The sequence below is a fragment of the Phyllobates terribilis genome, unplaced genomic scaffold (assembly GCF_046119375.1).
Source record: "Phyllobates terribilis strain yellow unplaced genomic scaffold, ASM4611937v1 Scaffold_9__5_contigs__length_417890890, whole genome shotgun sequence".
NCBI classification, from domain to species: domain Eukaryota; kingdom Metazoa; phylum Chordata; class Amphibia; order Anura; family Dendrobatidae; genus Phyllobates; species Phyllobates terribilis.
This window is the reverse complement of record NW_027362769.1, coordinates 191,982,479-191,998,044: the sequence shown is the minus strand read 5'-3', so window position 1 is coordinate 191,998,044 and position 15,566 is coordinate 191,982,479. Positions and strand designations below refer to the sequence as shown.

The 15,566-nt window shown below is 50.8% G+C and overlaps 1 protein-coding gene across 1 annotated transcript in view; it reads left to right on the top strand.

The window, feature by feature from the left end:
- The window catches only part of CFAP221 (cilia and flagella associated protein 221), a 214,888-nt gene that overhangs the window by 115,155 nt on the left and 84,167 nt on the right, over positions 1 to 15,566 (top strand). The window contains exons 7-10 of the mRNA XM_073647564.1: positions 2,136 to 2,239; positions 9,396 to 9,555; positions 12,032 to 12,149; positions 13,766 to 13,877. Coding sequence (XP_073503665.1) covers positions 2,136 to 2,239; positions 9,396 to 9,555; positions 12,032 to 12,149; positions 13,766 to 13,877 — 494 coding nt within the window. The remainder of the gene's footprint in view (positions 1 to 2,135; positions 2,240 to 9,395; positions 9,556 to 12,031; positions 12,150 to 13,765; positions 13,878 to 15,566) is intronic.

Genomic DNA, 15,566 nt, shown 5'->3' with positions numbered 1-15,566 from the left:
GGCTGGAGGATAAGATCTGATGTGACAGCAGTATAGTGAGTGCAGCTCTGGGGTGGCTGGAGGATAAGATCTGATGTGACAGCAGTATAGTGAGTGCAGCTCTGGAGGTGACTGGGGGATGAGACCTGATGTGACAGCAGTATAGTGAGTGCAGCTCTGGGGGTGGCTGGAGGATAAGGGCTGATGTGACATCAGTATAGTGATTGCAGCTCTGGGGTTGGCTGGAGGATAAAAGCTGATGTGACAGCCGTATAGTGAGTGCAGCTCTGGGGGTGGCTGGAGGATAAGAGCTGATATGACATCAGTATAGTTAGTGCAGCTCTGGGGGTGACTGGAGGATAAGGGCTGATGTGACATCAGTATAGTGAGTGCAGCTCTGGAGGTGACTGGGGGATGAGACCTGATGTGACATCAGTATAGTGAGTGCAGCTCTGGGGGTGGCTGGAGGATAAGGGCTGATGTGACATCAGTATAGTGAGTGCAGCTCTGGGGGTGGCTGGAGGATAAGAGCTGATGTGACAGCCGTATAGTGAGTGCAGCTCTGGGGGTGGCTGGAGGATAAGAGCTGATGTGACAACCGTATAGTGAGTGGTGCTCTGGGGGATGAGACCTGATGTTACAGCAGTATAGTGAGTGCTGCTCTGGAGGTGACTGTGGGATGAGACCTGATGTGTCAGCAGTATAGTGAGTGCTGCTCTGGAGGTGACTGTGGGATGAGACCTGATGTGTCAGCAGTATAGTGAGTGCTGCTCTGGAGGTGACTGTGGGATGAGACCTGATGTGTCAGCCGTGTAGTGAGTGCAGCTCTGGGGGTGGCTGGAGGATAAAATCTGATGTGACAGCAGTATAGTGAGTGCAGCTCTGGGGGTGGCTGGAGGATAAGACCTGATGTGACAACAGTATAGTGAGTGCAGCTCTGGGGGTGGCTGGAGGATAAGATCTGATGTGACAGCAGTATAGTGAGTGCAGCTCTGGGGGTGGCTGGAGGATAAGACCTGATGTGACAGCAGTATAGTGAGTGTAGCTCTGGGGGTGGCTGGAGCATAAGACCTGATGTGACAGCAGTATAGTGAGTGCAGCTCTGGGGGTGGCTGGAGCATAAGACCTGATGTGACAGCAGTATAGTGAGTGCAGCTCTGGGGGGTGACTGGAGCATAAGACCTGATGTGACAGCAGTATAGTGAGTGCAGCTCTGGGGTTGGCTGGAGGATAAGACCTGATGTGACAGCAGTATAGTGAGTGCATCTCTGGGGGTGGCTGGAGGATAAGACCTGATGTGACAGCAGTATAGTGAGTGCAGCTCTGGGGGTGGCTGGAGGATAAGAGCTGATGTGACAGCCGTATAGTGAGTGCTGCTCTGGAGGTGACTGGGGGATGAGACCTGATGTGACAGCAGTATAGTGAATGCTGCTCTGGAGGTGACTTGGGGATGAGACCTGATGTGACAGCAGTATAGTGAGTGCAGCTCTGGGGGTGGCTGGAGGATATGACGTGATGTAACAGCAGTATAGTGAGTGCCGCTCTGGGGGTGGCTGGAGCATAAGACCTGATGTGACAGCAGTATAGTGAATGCAGCTCTCGGGGTGGCTGGAAGATATGACGTGATGTAATAGCAGTATAGTGAGTGCCGCTCTGGGGGTGGCTGGAGGATAAGAGCTGATGTTACAGCCGTGTAGTGAGTGCAGCTCTGGTGGTGGCTGGAGGATAAGACCTGATGTGACAGCAGTATAGTGAGTGCAGCTCTGTGGGTGTCTGGAGGATAAGATCTGATGTGACAGCAGTATAGTGAGTGCCGCTCTGGGGGTGGCTGGAGCATAAGACCTGATGTGACAGCAGTATAGTGAGTGCAGCTCTGGGGGTGGCTGGAGGATAAGACCTGATGTGACAGCAGTATAGTGAGTGCATCTCTGGGGGTGGCTGGAGGATAAGACCTGATGTGACAGCAGTATAGTGAGTGCAGCTCTGGGGGTGGCTGGAGCATAAGACCTGATGTGACAGCAGTATAGTGAGTGCAGCTCTGGGGGTGGCTGGAGCATAAGACCTGATGTGACAGCAGTATAGTGAGTGCAGCTCTGGGGGTGGCTGGAGCGTTGCACACAGGTCACACTCCTGCTCTTCCTCTTCTCTCCTCGCAGTGCCCTCCACATCCTCCGCTTGTGCTGCCGTTGTCCGGTTGACTTTGAGTTCTGCATCGTCTGTTCTCCTCTTCACAAGGACTTCACCGTCTCCCCGTCTTCAGGTGCGTTCCTGAGACCCTCCACAGTAGATAAGAGGGCGTCTCCTCGCCCCCCGTCACTGCTCACTGACCCCATCACCACACATTCATCAGGCCTTGGTTATCAGGAGTCTCCGCTCGGCACATGATGTCCTGGGACCAGTTCCCTTCAGTGCAGTAAAATCAATGATCCGATAATGTAATTCATGTTCATAATGTCCAGAATAAGAAATGAGCGGCAGTCAGTGTAATCCGATTCCCGGGGTCCTCGTGTCAGAGCCGCGCCGCTGACAAATCTCTATCAATAGCAATCGCAGCGCGGAGCCGAGCGAGGAAGGATCCCGAGAGCAACAATGATTGTAAAGGATTGTCCCAATATACAGAGCACATGTCATCTGCAGAACCAGCGCATATCCAATGCTATCCTCCAGAGCTGCACTCACTATTCTGCTGGTGCAGTCACTGTGTACATACATTACATTACTGATCCTAGGTTACATCCTGTATTATACTCCAGAGCTGCACTCACTATTCTGCTGGTGCAGTCACTGTGTACATACATTACATTACTGATCCTGAGTTACCTCCTGTATTATACTTCAGAGCTGCACTCACTATTCTGCTGGTGCAGTCACTGTGTACATACATTACATTACTGATCCTGAGTTACCTCCTGTATTATACTCCAGAGCTGCACTCACTATTCTGCTGGTGCAGTCACTGTGTACATACATTACATTACTGATCCTGAGTTACATCCTGTATTATACTCCAGAGCTGCACTCACTATTCTGCTGGTGCAGTCACTGTGTACATACATTACATTACTCATCCTGAGTTACATCCTGTATTATACTCCAGAGCTGCACTCACTATTCTGCTGGTGCAGTCACTGTGTACATACATTACATTACTGATCCCGAGTTACCTCCTGTATTATACTCCAGAGCTGCACTCACTATTCTGCTGGTGCAGTCACTGTGTACATACATTACATTACTGATCCTGTGTTACATCCTGTATTATACTCCAGAGCTGCACTCACTATTCTGCTGGTGCAGTCACTGTGTACATACATTACATTACTGATCCTGAGTTACATCCTGTATTATACTCCAGAGCTGCACTCACTATTCTGCTGGTGCAGTCACTGTGTACATACATTACATTACTGATCCTGAGTTACCTCCTGTATTATACTCCAGAGCTGCACTCACTATTCTGCTGGTGCAGTCACTGTGTACATACATTGCATTACTGATGCTGAGTTACATCCTGTATTATACTCCAGAGCCGCACTCACTATTCTGCTGGTGCAGTCACTGTGTACATACATTACATTACTGATCCTGAGTTACATCCTGTATTATACTCCAGAGCTGCACTCACTATTCTGCTGGTGCAGTCACTGTGTACATACATTACATTACTGATCCTGAGTTACATCCTGTATTATACTCCAGAGCTGCACTCACTATTCTGCTGGTGCAGTCACTGTGTACATACATTACATTACTGATCCCGAGTTACCTCCTGTATTATACTCCAGAGCTGCACTCACTATTCTGCTGGTGCAATTACTGTGTACATACATTACATTACTGATCCTGAGTTACCTCCTGTATTATACTCCAGAGCTGTACTCACTATTCTGCTGGTGCAGTCACTGTGTACATACATTACATTACTGATCCCGAGTTACCTCCTGTATTATACTCCAGAGCTGCACTCACTATTCTGCTGGTGCAGTCACTGTGTACATACATTACATTACTGATCCTGAGTTACATCCTGTATTATACTCCAGAGCTGCACTCACTATTCTGCTGGTGCAGTCACTGTGTACATACATTACATTACTGATCCCGAATTACCTCCTGTATTATACTCCAGAGCTGCACTCACTATTCTGCTGGTGCAATTACTGTGTACATACATTACATTACTGATCCTGTGTTACATCCTGTATTATACTCCAGAGCTGCACTCACTATTCTGCTGGTGCAGTCACTGTGTACATACATTACATTACTGATCCTGAGTTACATCCTGTATTATACTCCAGAGCTGCACTCGCTATTCTGCTGGTGCAGTCACTGTGTACATACATTACATTACTGATCCTGTATTGATCATGAGTTACATCCTGTATTATACTCCAGAGCTGCACTCGTTATTCTGCTGGTTTAGTTACTGTGTACATACATTACATTACTGATCCTGAGTTACATCCTGTATTATACTCCAGAGCTGCACTCACTATTCTGCTGGTGCAGTCACTGTGTACATACATTACATTACTGATCCTGAGTTACATCCTGTATTATACTCCAGAGCTGCACTCACTATTCTGCTGGTGCAGTCACTGTGTACATACATTACATTGCTGATCCTGAGTAACATCCTGTATTATACTCCAGAGCTGTACTCACTATTCTGCTGGTGCAGTCACTGTGTACATACATTACATTACTGATCCTGAGTTACATCCTGTATTATACTCCAGAGCTGCACTCACTATTCTGCTGGTGCAGTCACTGTGTACATACATTACATTACTGATCCCGAGTTACCTCCTGTATTATACTCCAGAGCTGCACTCACTATTCTGCTGGTGCAATTACTGTGTACATACATTACATTACTGATCCTGTGTTACATCCTGTATTATACTCCAGAGCTGCGCTCACTATTCTGCTGGTGCAGTCACTGTGTACATACATTACATTACTGATTCTGAGTTACCTCCTGTATTATACTCCAGAGCTGCACTCACTATTCTGCTGGTGCAGTCACTGTGTACATACATTACATTACTGATCCTGAGTTACATCCTGTATTATACTCCAGAGCTGCACTCACTATTCTGCTGGTGCAATCACTGTGTACATACATTACATTACTGATCCTGAATTACCTCCTGTATTATACTCCAGAGCTGCGCTCACTATTCTGCTGGTGCAGTCACTGTGTACATACATTATATTACTGATCCTGAATTACCTCCTGTATTATACTCCAGAGCTGCGCTCACTATTCTGCTGGTGCAGTCACTGTGTGCATACATTACATTACTGATCCTGAGTTACCTCCTGTATTATACTCCAGAGCTGCACTCACTATTCTGCTGGTGCAGTCACTGTGTACATACATTGCATTACTGATCCCGAGTTACCTCCTGTATTATACTCCAGAGCTGCACTCACTATTCTGCTGGTGCAGTCACTGTGTACATACATTACATTACTGATCCTGAGTTACCTCCTGTATTATACTCCAGAGCTGCACTCACTATTCTGCTGGTGCAGTCACTGTGTACATACATTGCATTACTGATCCTGAGTTACCTCCTGTATTATACTCCAGAGCTGCACTCACTATTCTGCTGCTGCAGTCACTGTGTACATACATTACATTACTGATCCTGAGTTACCTCCTGTATTATACTCCAGAGCTGCACTCACTATTCTGCTGGTGCAGTCACTGTGTACATACATTACATTACTGATCCTGAGTTACATCCTGTATTATACTCCAGAGCTGCACTCACTATTCTGCTGGTGCAGTCACTGTGTACATACATTACATTACTGATCCTGAGTTACCTCCTGTATTATACTCCAGAGCTGCACTCACTATTCTGCTGGTGCAGTCACTGTGTACATACATTACATTACTGATCCTGAGTTACATCCTGTATTATACTCCAGAGCTGCACTCACTATTCTGCTGGTGCAGTCACTGTGTACATACACTACATTACTGATCCTGAGTTACATCCTGTATTATACTCCAGAGCTGCACTCATTATTCTGCTGGTGCAGTCACTGTGTACAGACATTACATTACTGATCCTGAGTTACATCCTGTATTATACTCCAGAGCTGCTCTCACTATTCTGCTGGTGCAGTCACTGTGTACATACATTACATTACTGATCCTGAGTTACCTCCTGTATTATACTCCAGAGCTGCACTCACTATTCTGCTGGTGCAGTCACTGTGTACATACATTCCATTACTGATGCTGAGTTACATCCTGTATTATACTCCAGAGCTGCACTCACTATTCTGCTGGTGCAGTCACTGTGTACATACATTACATTACTGATCCTGAGTTACCTCCTGTATTATACTCCAGAGCTGCACTCACTATTCTGCTGGTGCAGTCACAGTGTACATACATTACATTACTGATCCCGAGTTACCGCCTGTATTATACTCCAGAGCTGCACTCACTATTCTGCTGGTGCAGTCACTGTGTACATACATTACATTACTGATCCCGAATTACCTCCTGTATTATACTCCAGAGCTGCACTCACTATTCTGCTGGTGCAATTACTGTGTACATACATTACATTACTGATCCTGTGTTACATCCTGTATTATACTCCAGAGCTGCGCTCACTATTCTGCTGGTGCAGTCACTGTGTACATACATTACATTACTGATCCTGAGTTACCTCCTGTATTATACTCCAGAGCTGCACTCACTATTCTGCTGGTGCATTCACTGTGTACATACATTACATTACTGATCCTGAGTTACATCCTGTATTATACTCCAGAGCTGCACTCACTATTCTGCTGGTGCAGTCACTGTGTACATACATTACATTACTGATCCTGAGTTACCTCCTGTATTATCCTCCAGAGCTGCACTCACTATTCTGCTGGTGCAGTCTCTGTGTACATGCATTACATTACTGATCCTGATTTACCTCCTGTATTATACTCCAGAGCTGCGCTCACTATTCTGCTGGTGCAGTCACTGTGTACATACATTACATTACTGATCCTGAGTTACATCCTGTATTATACTCCAGAGCTGCGCTCACTATTCTGCTGGTGCAGTTACTGTGTACATACATTACATTACTGATCCTGAGTTACCTTCTGTATTATACTCCAGAGCTGCACTCACTATTCTGCTGTTGCATTCACTGTGTACATACATTACATTACTGATCCTGAGTTACCTCCTGTATTATACTCCAGAGCTGCACTCACTATTCTGCTGGTGCAATCACTGTGTACATACATTACATTACTGATCCTGAGTTACCTCCTGTATTATCCTCCAGAGCTGCACTCACTATTCTGCTGGTGCAGTCACTGTGTACATACATTGCATTACTGATGCTGAGTTACATCCTGTATTATACCCCAGAGCTGCACTCACTATTCTGCTGGTGCAGTCACTGTGTACATACATTACATTACTGATCCTGATTTACCTCCTGTATTATACTCCAGAGCTGCGCTCACTATTCTGCTGGTGCAGTCACTGTGTACATACATTACATTACTGATCCTGAGTTACCTCCTGTATTATACTCCAGAGCTGCACTCACTATTCTGCTGGTGCAGTCTCTGTGTACATACATTACATTACTGATCCTGATTTACCTCCTGTATTATACTCCAGAGCTGCGCTCACTATTCTGCTGGTGCAGTCACTGTGTACATACATTACATTACTGATCCTGAGTTACCTCCTGTATTATACTCCAGAGCTGCACTCACTATTCTGCTGGTGCAGTCACTGTGTACATACATTGCATTACTGATGCTGAGTTACATCCTGTATTATACTCCAGAGCTGCACTCACTATTCTGCTGGTGCAGTCACTGTGTACATACATTACATTACTGATCCTGAGTTACCTCCTGTATTATACTGCAGAGCTGCACTCACTATTCTGCTGGTGCAGTCACTGTGTACATACATTGCATTACTGATCCTGAGTTACATCCTGTATTATACTCCAGAGCTGCACTCACTATTCTGCTGGTGTAGTCACTGTGTACATACATTGCATTACTGATCCTGAGTTACCTCCTGTATTATACTCCAGAGCTGCACTCACTATTCTGCTGGTGCAGTCACTGTGTACATACATTACATTACTGATCCTGAGTTACCTCCTGTATTATACTCCAGAGCTGCTCTCACTATTCTGCTGGTGCAATCACTGTGTACATACATTACATTACTGATCCTGAATTACCTCCTGTATTATACTCCAGAGCTGCGCTCACTGTTCTGCTGGTGCAGTCACTGTGTACATACATTGCATTACTGATCCTGAGTTACCTCCTGTATTATACTCCAGAGCTGCACTCACTATTCTGCTGGTGCAGTCACTGTGTACACACTTTACATTACTGATCCTGAGTTACATCCTGTATTATGCTCCAGAGCTGCACTCACTATTCTGCTGGTGCAGTCACTGTGTACATACATTATATTACTGATCCTGAGTTACCTCCTGTATTATACTCCAGAGCTGCACTCACTATTCTGCTGGTGCAGTCACTGTGTGCATAGATTACATTACTGATCCTGAGTTACCTCCTGTATTATACTCCAGAGCTGCACTCACTATTCTGCTGGTGCAGTCACTGTGTGCATACATTACATTACTGATCCTGAGTTACCTCCTGTATTATACTCCAGAGCTGCACTCACTATTCTGCTTGTGCAGTCACTGTGTACATACATTACATTACTGATCCTGAGTTACATCCTGTATTATACTCCAGAGCTGCACTCACTATTCTGCTGGTGCAGTCACTGTGTACATACATTACATTACTGATCCTGAGTTACCTCCTGTATTATACTCCAGAGCTGCACTCACTATTCTGCTGGTGCAGTCACTGTGTACATACATTACATTACCGATCCTGAGTTACCTCCTGTATTATACTCCAGAGCTGCACTCACTATTCTGCTGGTGCAGTCACTGTGTACATACATTACATTACTGATCCTGAGTTACATCCTGTATTATACTCCAGAGCTGCACTCACTATTCTGCTGGTGCAGTCACTGTGTACATACATTATATTACTGATCCTGAGTTACCTCCTGTATTATACTCCAGAGCTGCACTCACTATTCTGCTGGTGCAGTCACTGTGTACATACATTACATTTCTGATCCTGAGTTACATCCTGTATTATCCTCCAGAGCTGCACTCACTATTCTGCTGGTGCAGTTACATTACTGATCTTGTATTATACTCCAGAGCTGCGCTCTGCGTTCTGTTGGGTAGTATTGGATACGGTCAGCGGTTGTGTTATCTCTGTATGTAATCAGTATATTGGGGTCAGCGGTTTTGGCATTAACCCTCTATTGTCAGTGTAGCCTGATGCTCTCTCCTCTCTTGCAGGGGTGGTCCCGGGCTGGGGGCAGCTTGAGGTGACTGTCAACTATACTCCGTCCACCTATGGAACCTCTCAGGTCCGATTGGAGCTGCTGATCTCTGAATTCAATGCCCGACCCCGTGTCTGTGTGGTCACTGGCACGTGCTGCCCTCTGCTGACTACAAGGTAGGTACAGTCCTGCGAGGAGCGGCACAGGAAGGGTGAAAGAGAAGCTGTCGGCAGCATTTTACTGAGCAGAGTACAGACAGGGCCCATCGGAGCCTGTGGCGACGGAAGACGGAGAAGGAAGACGGAGAAGGCAGACGGAGAAGGCAGACGGAGAAGGCAGACGGAGAAGGCAGACGGAGAAGGCAGACGGAGAAGGCAGACGGAGAAGGCAGACGGAGAAGGCAGACGGAGAAGGCAGACGGAGAAGGCAGACGGAGAAGGCTGACGTAGAAGGCTGACGTAGAAGGCTGACGTAGAAGGCTGACGTAGAAGGCTGACGTAGAAGGCTGACGTAGAAGGCTGACGGAGAAGGCTGACGGAGAAGGCTGACGGAGAAGGCAGACGGAGAAGGCAGACGGAGACAGCAGACGGAGACGGCAGACGGAGAAGGCAGACGGAGACGGAAGACGGAGAAGGCAGACTGGGAACACAGGCCTCCCCTTCTTCCCGCACACAGGCCCCCCCTTCTTCCCGCACACAGGCCCCCCCTTCTTCCCGCACACAGGCCCCCCCTTCTTCCCGCACGCAGGCCCCCCCGTGTTCCCGCACGCAGGCTCCCCCGTGTTCCCGCACGCAGGCTCCCCCCGTGTTCCCGCACACAGGCTCCCCCGTGTTCCCGCACGCAGGCTCCCCCGTGTTCCCGCACGCAGGCTCCCCCATGTTCCCGCACACAGGCTCCCCCGTGTTCCCGCACACAGGCTCCCCCGTGTTCCCGCACGCAGGCTCCCCCGTGTTCCCGCACACAGGCTCCCCCGTGTTCCCGCACACAGGCTCCCCCGTGTTCCCGCACGCAGGTTCCCCCGTGTTCCCGCACGCAAGCTCCCCCCGTGTTCCCGCACGCAGGCTCCCCCGTGTTCCCGCACGCAGGTTCCCCCGTGTTCCCGCACGCAGGCTCCCCCGTGTTCCCGCACGCAGGCTCCCCCGTGTTCCCGCACGCAGGTTCCCCCGTGTTCCCGCACGCAGGCTCCCCCGTATTCCCGCACGCAGGCCCCCCCGTGTTTCCGCACGCAGGCTCCCCCGTATTCCCGCACGCAGGTTCCCGCACACAGGCTCCCCCCGTGTTCCCGCACACAGGCTCCCCCGTGTTCCCGCACGCAGGCTCCCCCGTGTTCCCGCACACAGGCTCCCCCGTGTTCCCGCACGCAGGCTCCCCCGTGTTCCCGCACGCAGGCTCCCCCGTGTTCCCGCACGCAGGCTCCCCCCGTGTTCCCGCACGCAGGCTCCCCCCGTGTTCCCGCACGCAGGCTCCCCCCGTGTTCCCGCACGCAGGCTCCCCCTGTGTTCCCGCACGCAGGCTCCCCCGTGTTCCCGCACGCAGGCTCCCCCGTGTTCCCGCACGCAGGCTCCCCCGTGTTCCCGCACGCAGGCTCCCTTCTCCGTCTTCCCGCACGCAGGCTCCCTTCTCCGTCTTCCTTCTCCGTCTTCCTTCTCCGTCTTCCGTCTCCGTCTTCCGTCTCCGTCTTCCTTCTCCGTCTTCCTTCTCCGTCTTCCTTCTCCGTCTTCCTTCTCCGTCTTCCTTCTCCGTCTTCCTTCTCCGTCTTTCTTCTCCGTCTTTCTTCTCCGTCTTCCTTCTCCGTCTTCCTTCTCCGTCTTCCTTCTCCGTCTTCCTTCTCCGTCTTCCTTCTCCGTCTTCCTTCTCCGTCTTCCTTCTCCGTCTTCCTTCTCCGTCTTCCTTCTCCGTCTTCCTTCTCCGTCTTTCTTCTCCGTCTTCCTTCTCCGTCTTCCTTCTCCGTCTTCCTTCTCCGTCTTCCTTCTCCGTCTTCCTTCTCCGTCTTCCTTCTCCGTCTTCCTTCTCCGTCTTCCTTCTCCGTCTTCCTTCTCCGTCTTCCTTCTCCGTCTTCCTTCTCCGTCTTCCTTCTCCGTCTTCCTTCTTCGTCTTCCTTCTTCGTCTTCCTTCTCCTTCTTCCTTCTCCTTCTTCCTTCTCCTTCTTCCTTCTCCGTCTTCCTTCTCCGTCTTCCTTCTCCGCAGGCTCCGATGGGCCCCGTCTGTACTCTACTCAGTAAAATGCTGCTGACCGCTGCTTTTTAAAGGGGTGTTCCCATCTCCAAGATCCTATCCCAATATGTAGTAGGTGTAATAATAATAATATTAGCAAATACCTCCAATTAGAAATGTAGTACAGTTCTTCTGATTCGCTGTGTCTTTTACACCATGTGCAGGGCATTGCAGTAGCTTAGGTATCCATGGTTACATCCACTCATATAGTGACAGTGAGGTAGCTAGTTGCTAGTTCTTGTAACCATGGATACCTAAGGACCTGGAATGCCCTACACATGGGGAAAGAGACAGCGCATCAGAAGAACTATACAACATATTGGGATAGGATCTTGGAGATGGGAATAATTGGGGTCACTGGGGAGTCTACATCTGCCAGCCACGTGTACAACATGGAGCGCCAGCTGGATATTATATACTGCTCTATAATCTCATCAGGACGGTGCAGCCCGAGGAGCAGAACTCACCCAAAGGGCGACTCCAGGGTGGACAGAGACCGTATGGGGTGTCCCGTAAGAAGAAGCATCTGCAGAGTCTGCAGCAAAGCGCGTCACAGGTAAGTGCTCCGTCACAGCTGCTGACTAGAGCCGTCGTCACACTGACCATCATCACGCTGACCCCCGTCACGCTGACCATCATCACACTGACCCCTGTCATGCTGACCATCATCACGCTGACCCCCGTCACGCTGATCATCATCACGCTGAGCATCATCACGCTGACCCCCGTCACGCTGACCATCATCACGCTGACCCCCGTCATGCTGACCATCATCACGCTGACCCCCGTCACGCTGACCATCATTACGGTGACCCCCGTCTAGCTAACCATCATCACGCTGACCCCCGTCACGCTGACCATCATCACGCTGACCATCATCACGCTGACCCCCGTCACGCTGACCATCATCACGCTGACCCCCGTCATGCTGACCATCATCACGCTGACCCCCGTCACGCTGACCATCATCACGCTGACCATCATCACGCTGACCCCCGTCACGCTGACCATCATCACGCTGACCATCATCACGCTGAACATCATCACGCTGACCATCATCACGCTGACCCCCGTCATGCTGACCATCATCACGCTGACCCCCGTCACGCTGACCATCATCACGCTGACCATCATCACGCTGACCCCCGTCACGCTGACCATCATCACGCTGACCCCCGTCATGCTGACCATCATCACGCTGACCCCCGTCACGCTGACCATCATCACGCTGACCCTCGTCACGCTGAACATCATCACGCTGACCCTCGTCACGCTGAACATCATCACGCTGACCCTCGTCACGCTGAACATCATCACGCTGACCCCCGTCATGCTGACCATCATCACGCTGACCCCCGTCATGCTGACCATCATCACGCTGACCCCCGTCATGCTGACCATCATCACGCTGACCCCCCCCCTCGTCACGCTGACCATCATCACGCTGACCCTCGTCACGCTGAACATCATCACGCTGACCCTCGTCACGCTGAACATCATCACGCTGACCCTCGTCACGCTGAACATCATCACGCTGACCCCCGTCATGCTGACCATCATCACGCTGACCCCCGTCATGCTGACCATCATCACGCTGACCCCCGTCTAGCTAACCATCATCACGCTGACCCCCGTCACGCTGACCATCATCACGCTAACCCCCGTCATGCTGACCATCATCACGGTGACCCCCGTCACGCTGACCATCATCACGCTGACCCTCGTCACGCTGAACATCATCACGCTGACCCTCGTCACGCTGAACATCATCACGCTGACCCTCGTCACGCTGAACATCATCACGCTGACCCCCGTCATGCTGACCATCATCACGCTGACCCCCGTCACGCTGACCATCATCACGCTGACCCCCGTCACGCTGACCATCATTACACTGACCCCCGTCACGCTGACCATCATTACGCTGACCCCCGTCACGCTGACCCCCATCACGCTGACCATCATCACGCTGACCCCCGTCGTGCTAACCATCATTATTCTGACCCCCGTCACGCTAACCATCATCACGCTGACCCCCATCACGCTGACCATCATCACGCTGACCCCCCCCTCATCACGCTGACCCCCGTCACGCTGACCCCCCCCCCCTCATCACGCTGACCCCCGTCACACTGACCCCCGTCACGCTGACCGCTCGCCTGTCCGCTACAGGTCACAGAGTTCCAGAAGCTGAGATTTCCCATGAATCTGTCCAGTCCTCACGCTGTGTGCACCGTCCTGAACCAGCAGCCCGGAAAGCTGAGAGCCAGAGACCGGCCAGGAGGTAACGCCACCATGAGGGTTGTAGTATTCACCAACTGTTTCACCACCTCTTATCCTCCAGTCACCTCCAGAGCTGCACTCACTATTCTGCTGTTATAGCTTATCCTCCAGTCACCTCCAGAGCTGCAGTCACTATTCTGCTGTTACAGCTTATCCTCCAGTCACCTCCAGAGCTGCAGTCACTATTCTGCTGTTGCAGCTTATCCTCCAGTCACCTCCAGAGCTGCAGTCACTCTTCTGCTGTTACAGCTTATCCTCCAGTCACCTCCAGAGCTGCACTCACTATTCTGCTGTTATAGCTTATCCTCCAGTCACCTCCAGAGCTGCACTCACTATTCTGCTGTTATAGCTTATCCTCCAGTCACCTCCAGAGCTGCAGTCACTATTCTGCTGTTACAGCTTATCCTCCAGTCACCTCCAGAGCTGCAGTCACTATTCTGCCGTTATAGCTTATCCTCCAGTCACCTCCAGAGCTGCAGTCACTATTCTGCTGTTACAGCTTATCCTCCAGTCACCTCCAGAGCTGCAGTCACTATTCTGCTGTTACAGCTTATCCTCCAGTCACCTCCAGAGCTGCAGTCACTCTTCTACTGTTACATCATGTCTTATCCTCCAGTCACCTCCAGAGCTGTGGTCACTCTTCCGCTGTTACATTATTATTATTATTATTTATTATTATAGCGCCATTTATTCCATGGCGCTTTACATGTTATAGGGGTATACATAGCAAAAAACATTTACATAATCTTAACAAAACGAGTCAGCGACTGGTACAGGAGGAGCGAGGACCCTGCCCGCGAGGGCTCACAGTCTACAGGGGATGGGTGAGGATACAGTAGGTGAGGGTAGTGCTGGTCGTGGAGCGGTATGGTGGAGCGAGGACCCTGCCCGCGAGGGCTCACAGTCTACAAGGGATGGGTGAGGATACAGTAGGTGAGGGTAGAGCTGGTCGTGCAGCGGTATGGTGGAGACAGGACCCTGCCCGCGAGGGCTCACAGTCTACAGGGGATGGGTGAGGATACAGTAGGTGAGGGTAGAGCTGGTCGTACAGCGGTATGGTGGAGACAGGACCCTGCCCGCGAGGGCTCACAGTCTACAAGGGATGGGTGAGGATACAGTAGGTGAGTGTAGAGCTGGTCGTGCATCGGTATGGTGGAGCGAGGACCCTGCCCGCGAGGGCTCACAGTCTACAGGGGATGGGTGAGGATACAGTAGGTGAGGGCAGAGCTGGTCGTGCAGCGGTATGGTGGAGCGAGGACCCTGCCCGCGAGGGCTCACAGTCTACAAGGGATGGGTGAGGATACAGTAGGTGAGGGCAGTGCTGGTCGTGGAGCGGTATGGTGGAGCGAGGACCCTGCCCTCAAGGGCTCACAATCTACAAGGGATGGGTGAGGATACAGTAGGTGAGGGTAGAGCTGGTCATGGAGCGGTATGGTGGAGCGAGGACCCTGCCCTCAAGGGCTCACAGTCTACAAGGGATGGGTGAGGATACAGTAGGTGAGGGCAGTGCTGGTCGTGGAGCGGTATGGTGGAGCGAGGACCCTGCCCTCAAGGGCTCACAATCTACAAGGGATGGGTGAGGATACACTAGGTGAGGGCAGAGCTGGTCGTGCAGCGGTATGGTGGAGCGAGGACCCTGCCCGCGAGGGCTCACAGTCTACAAGGGATGGGTGAGGATACAGTAGGTGAG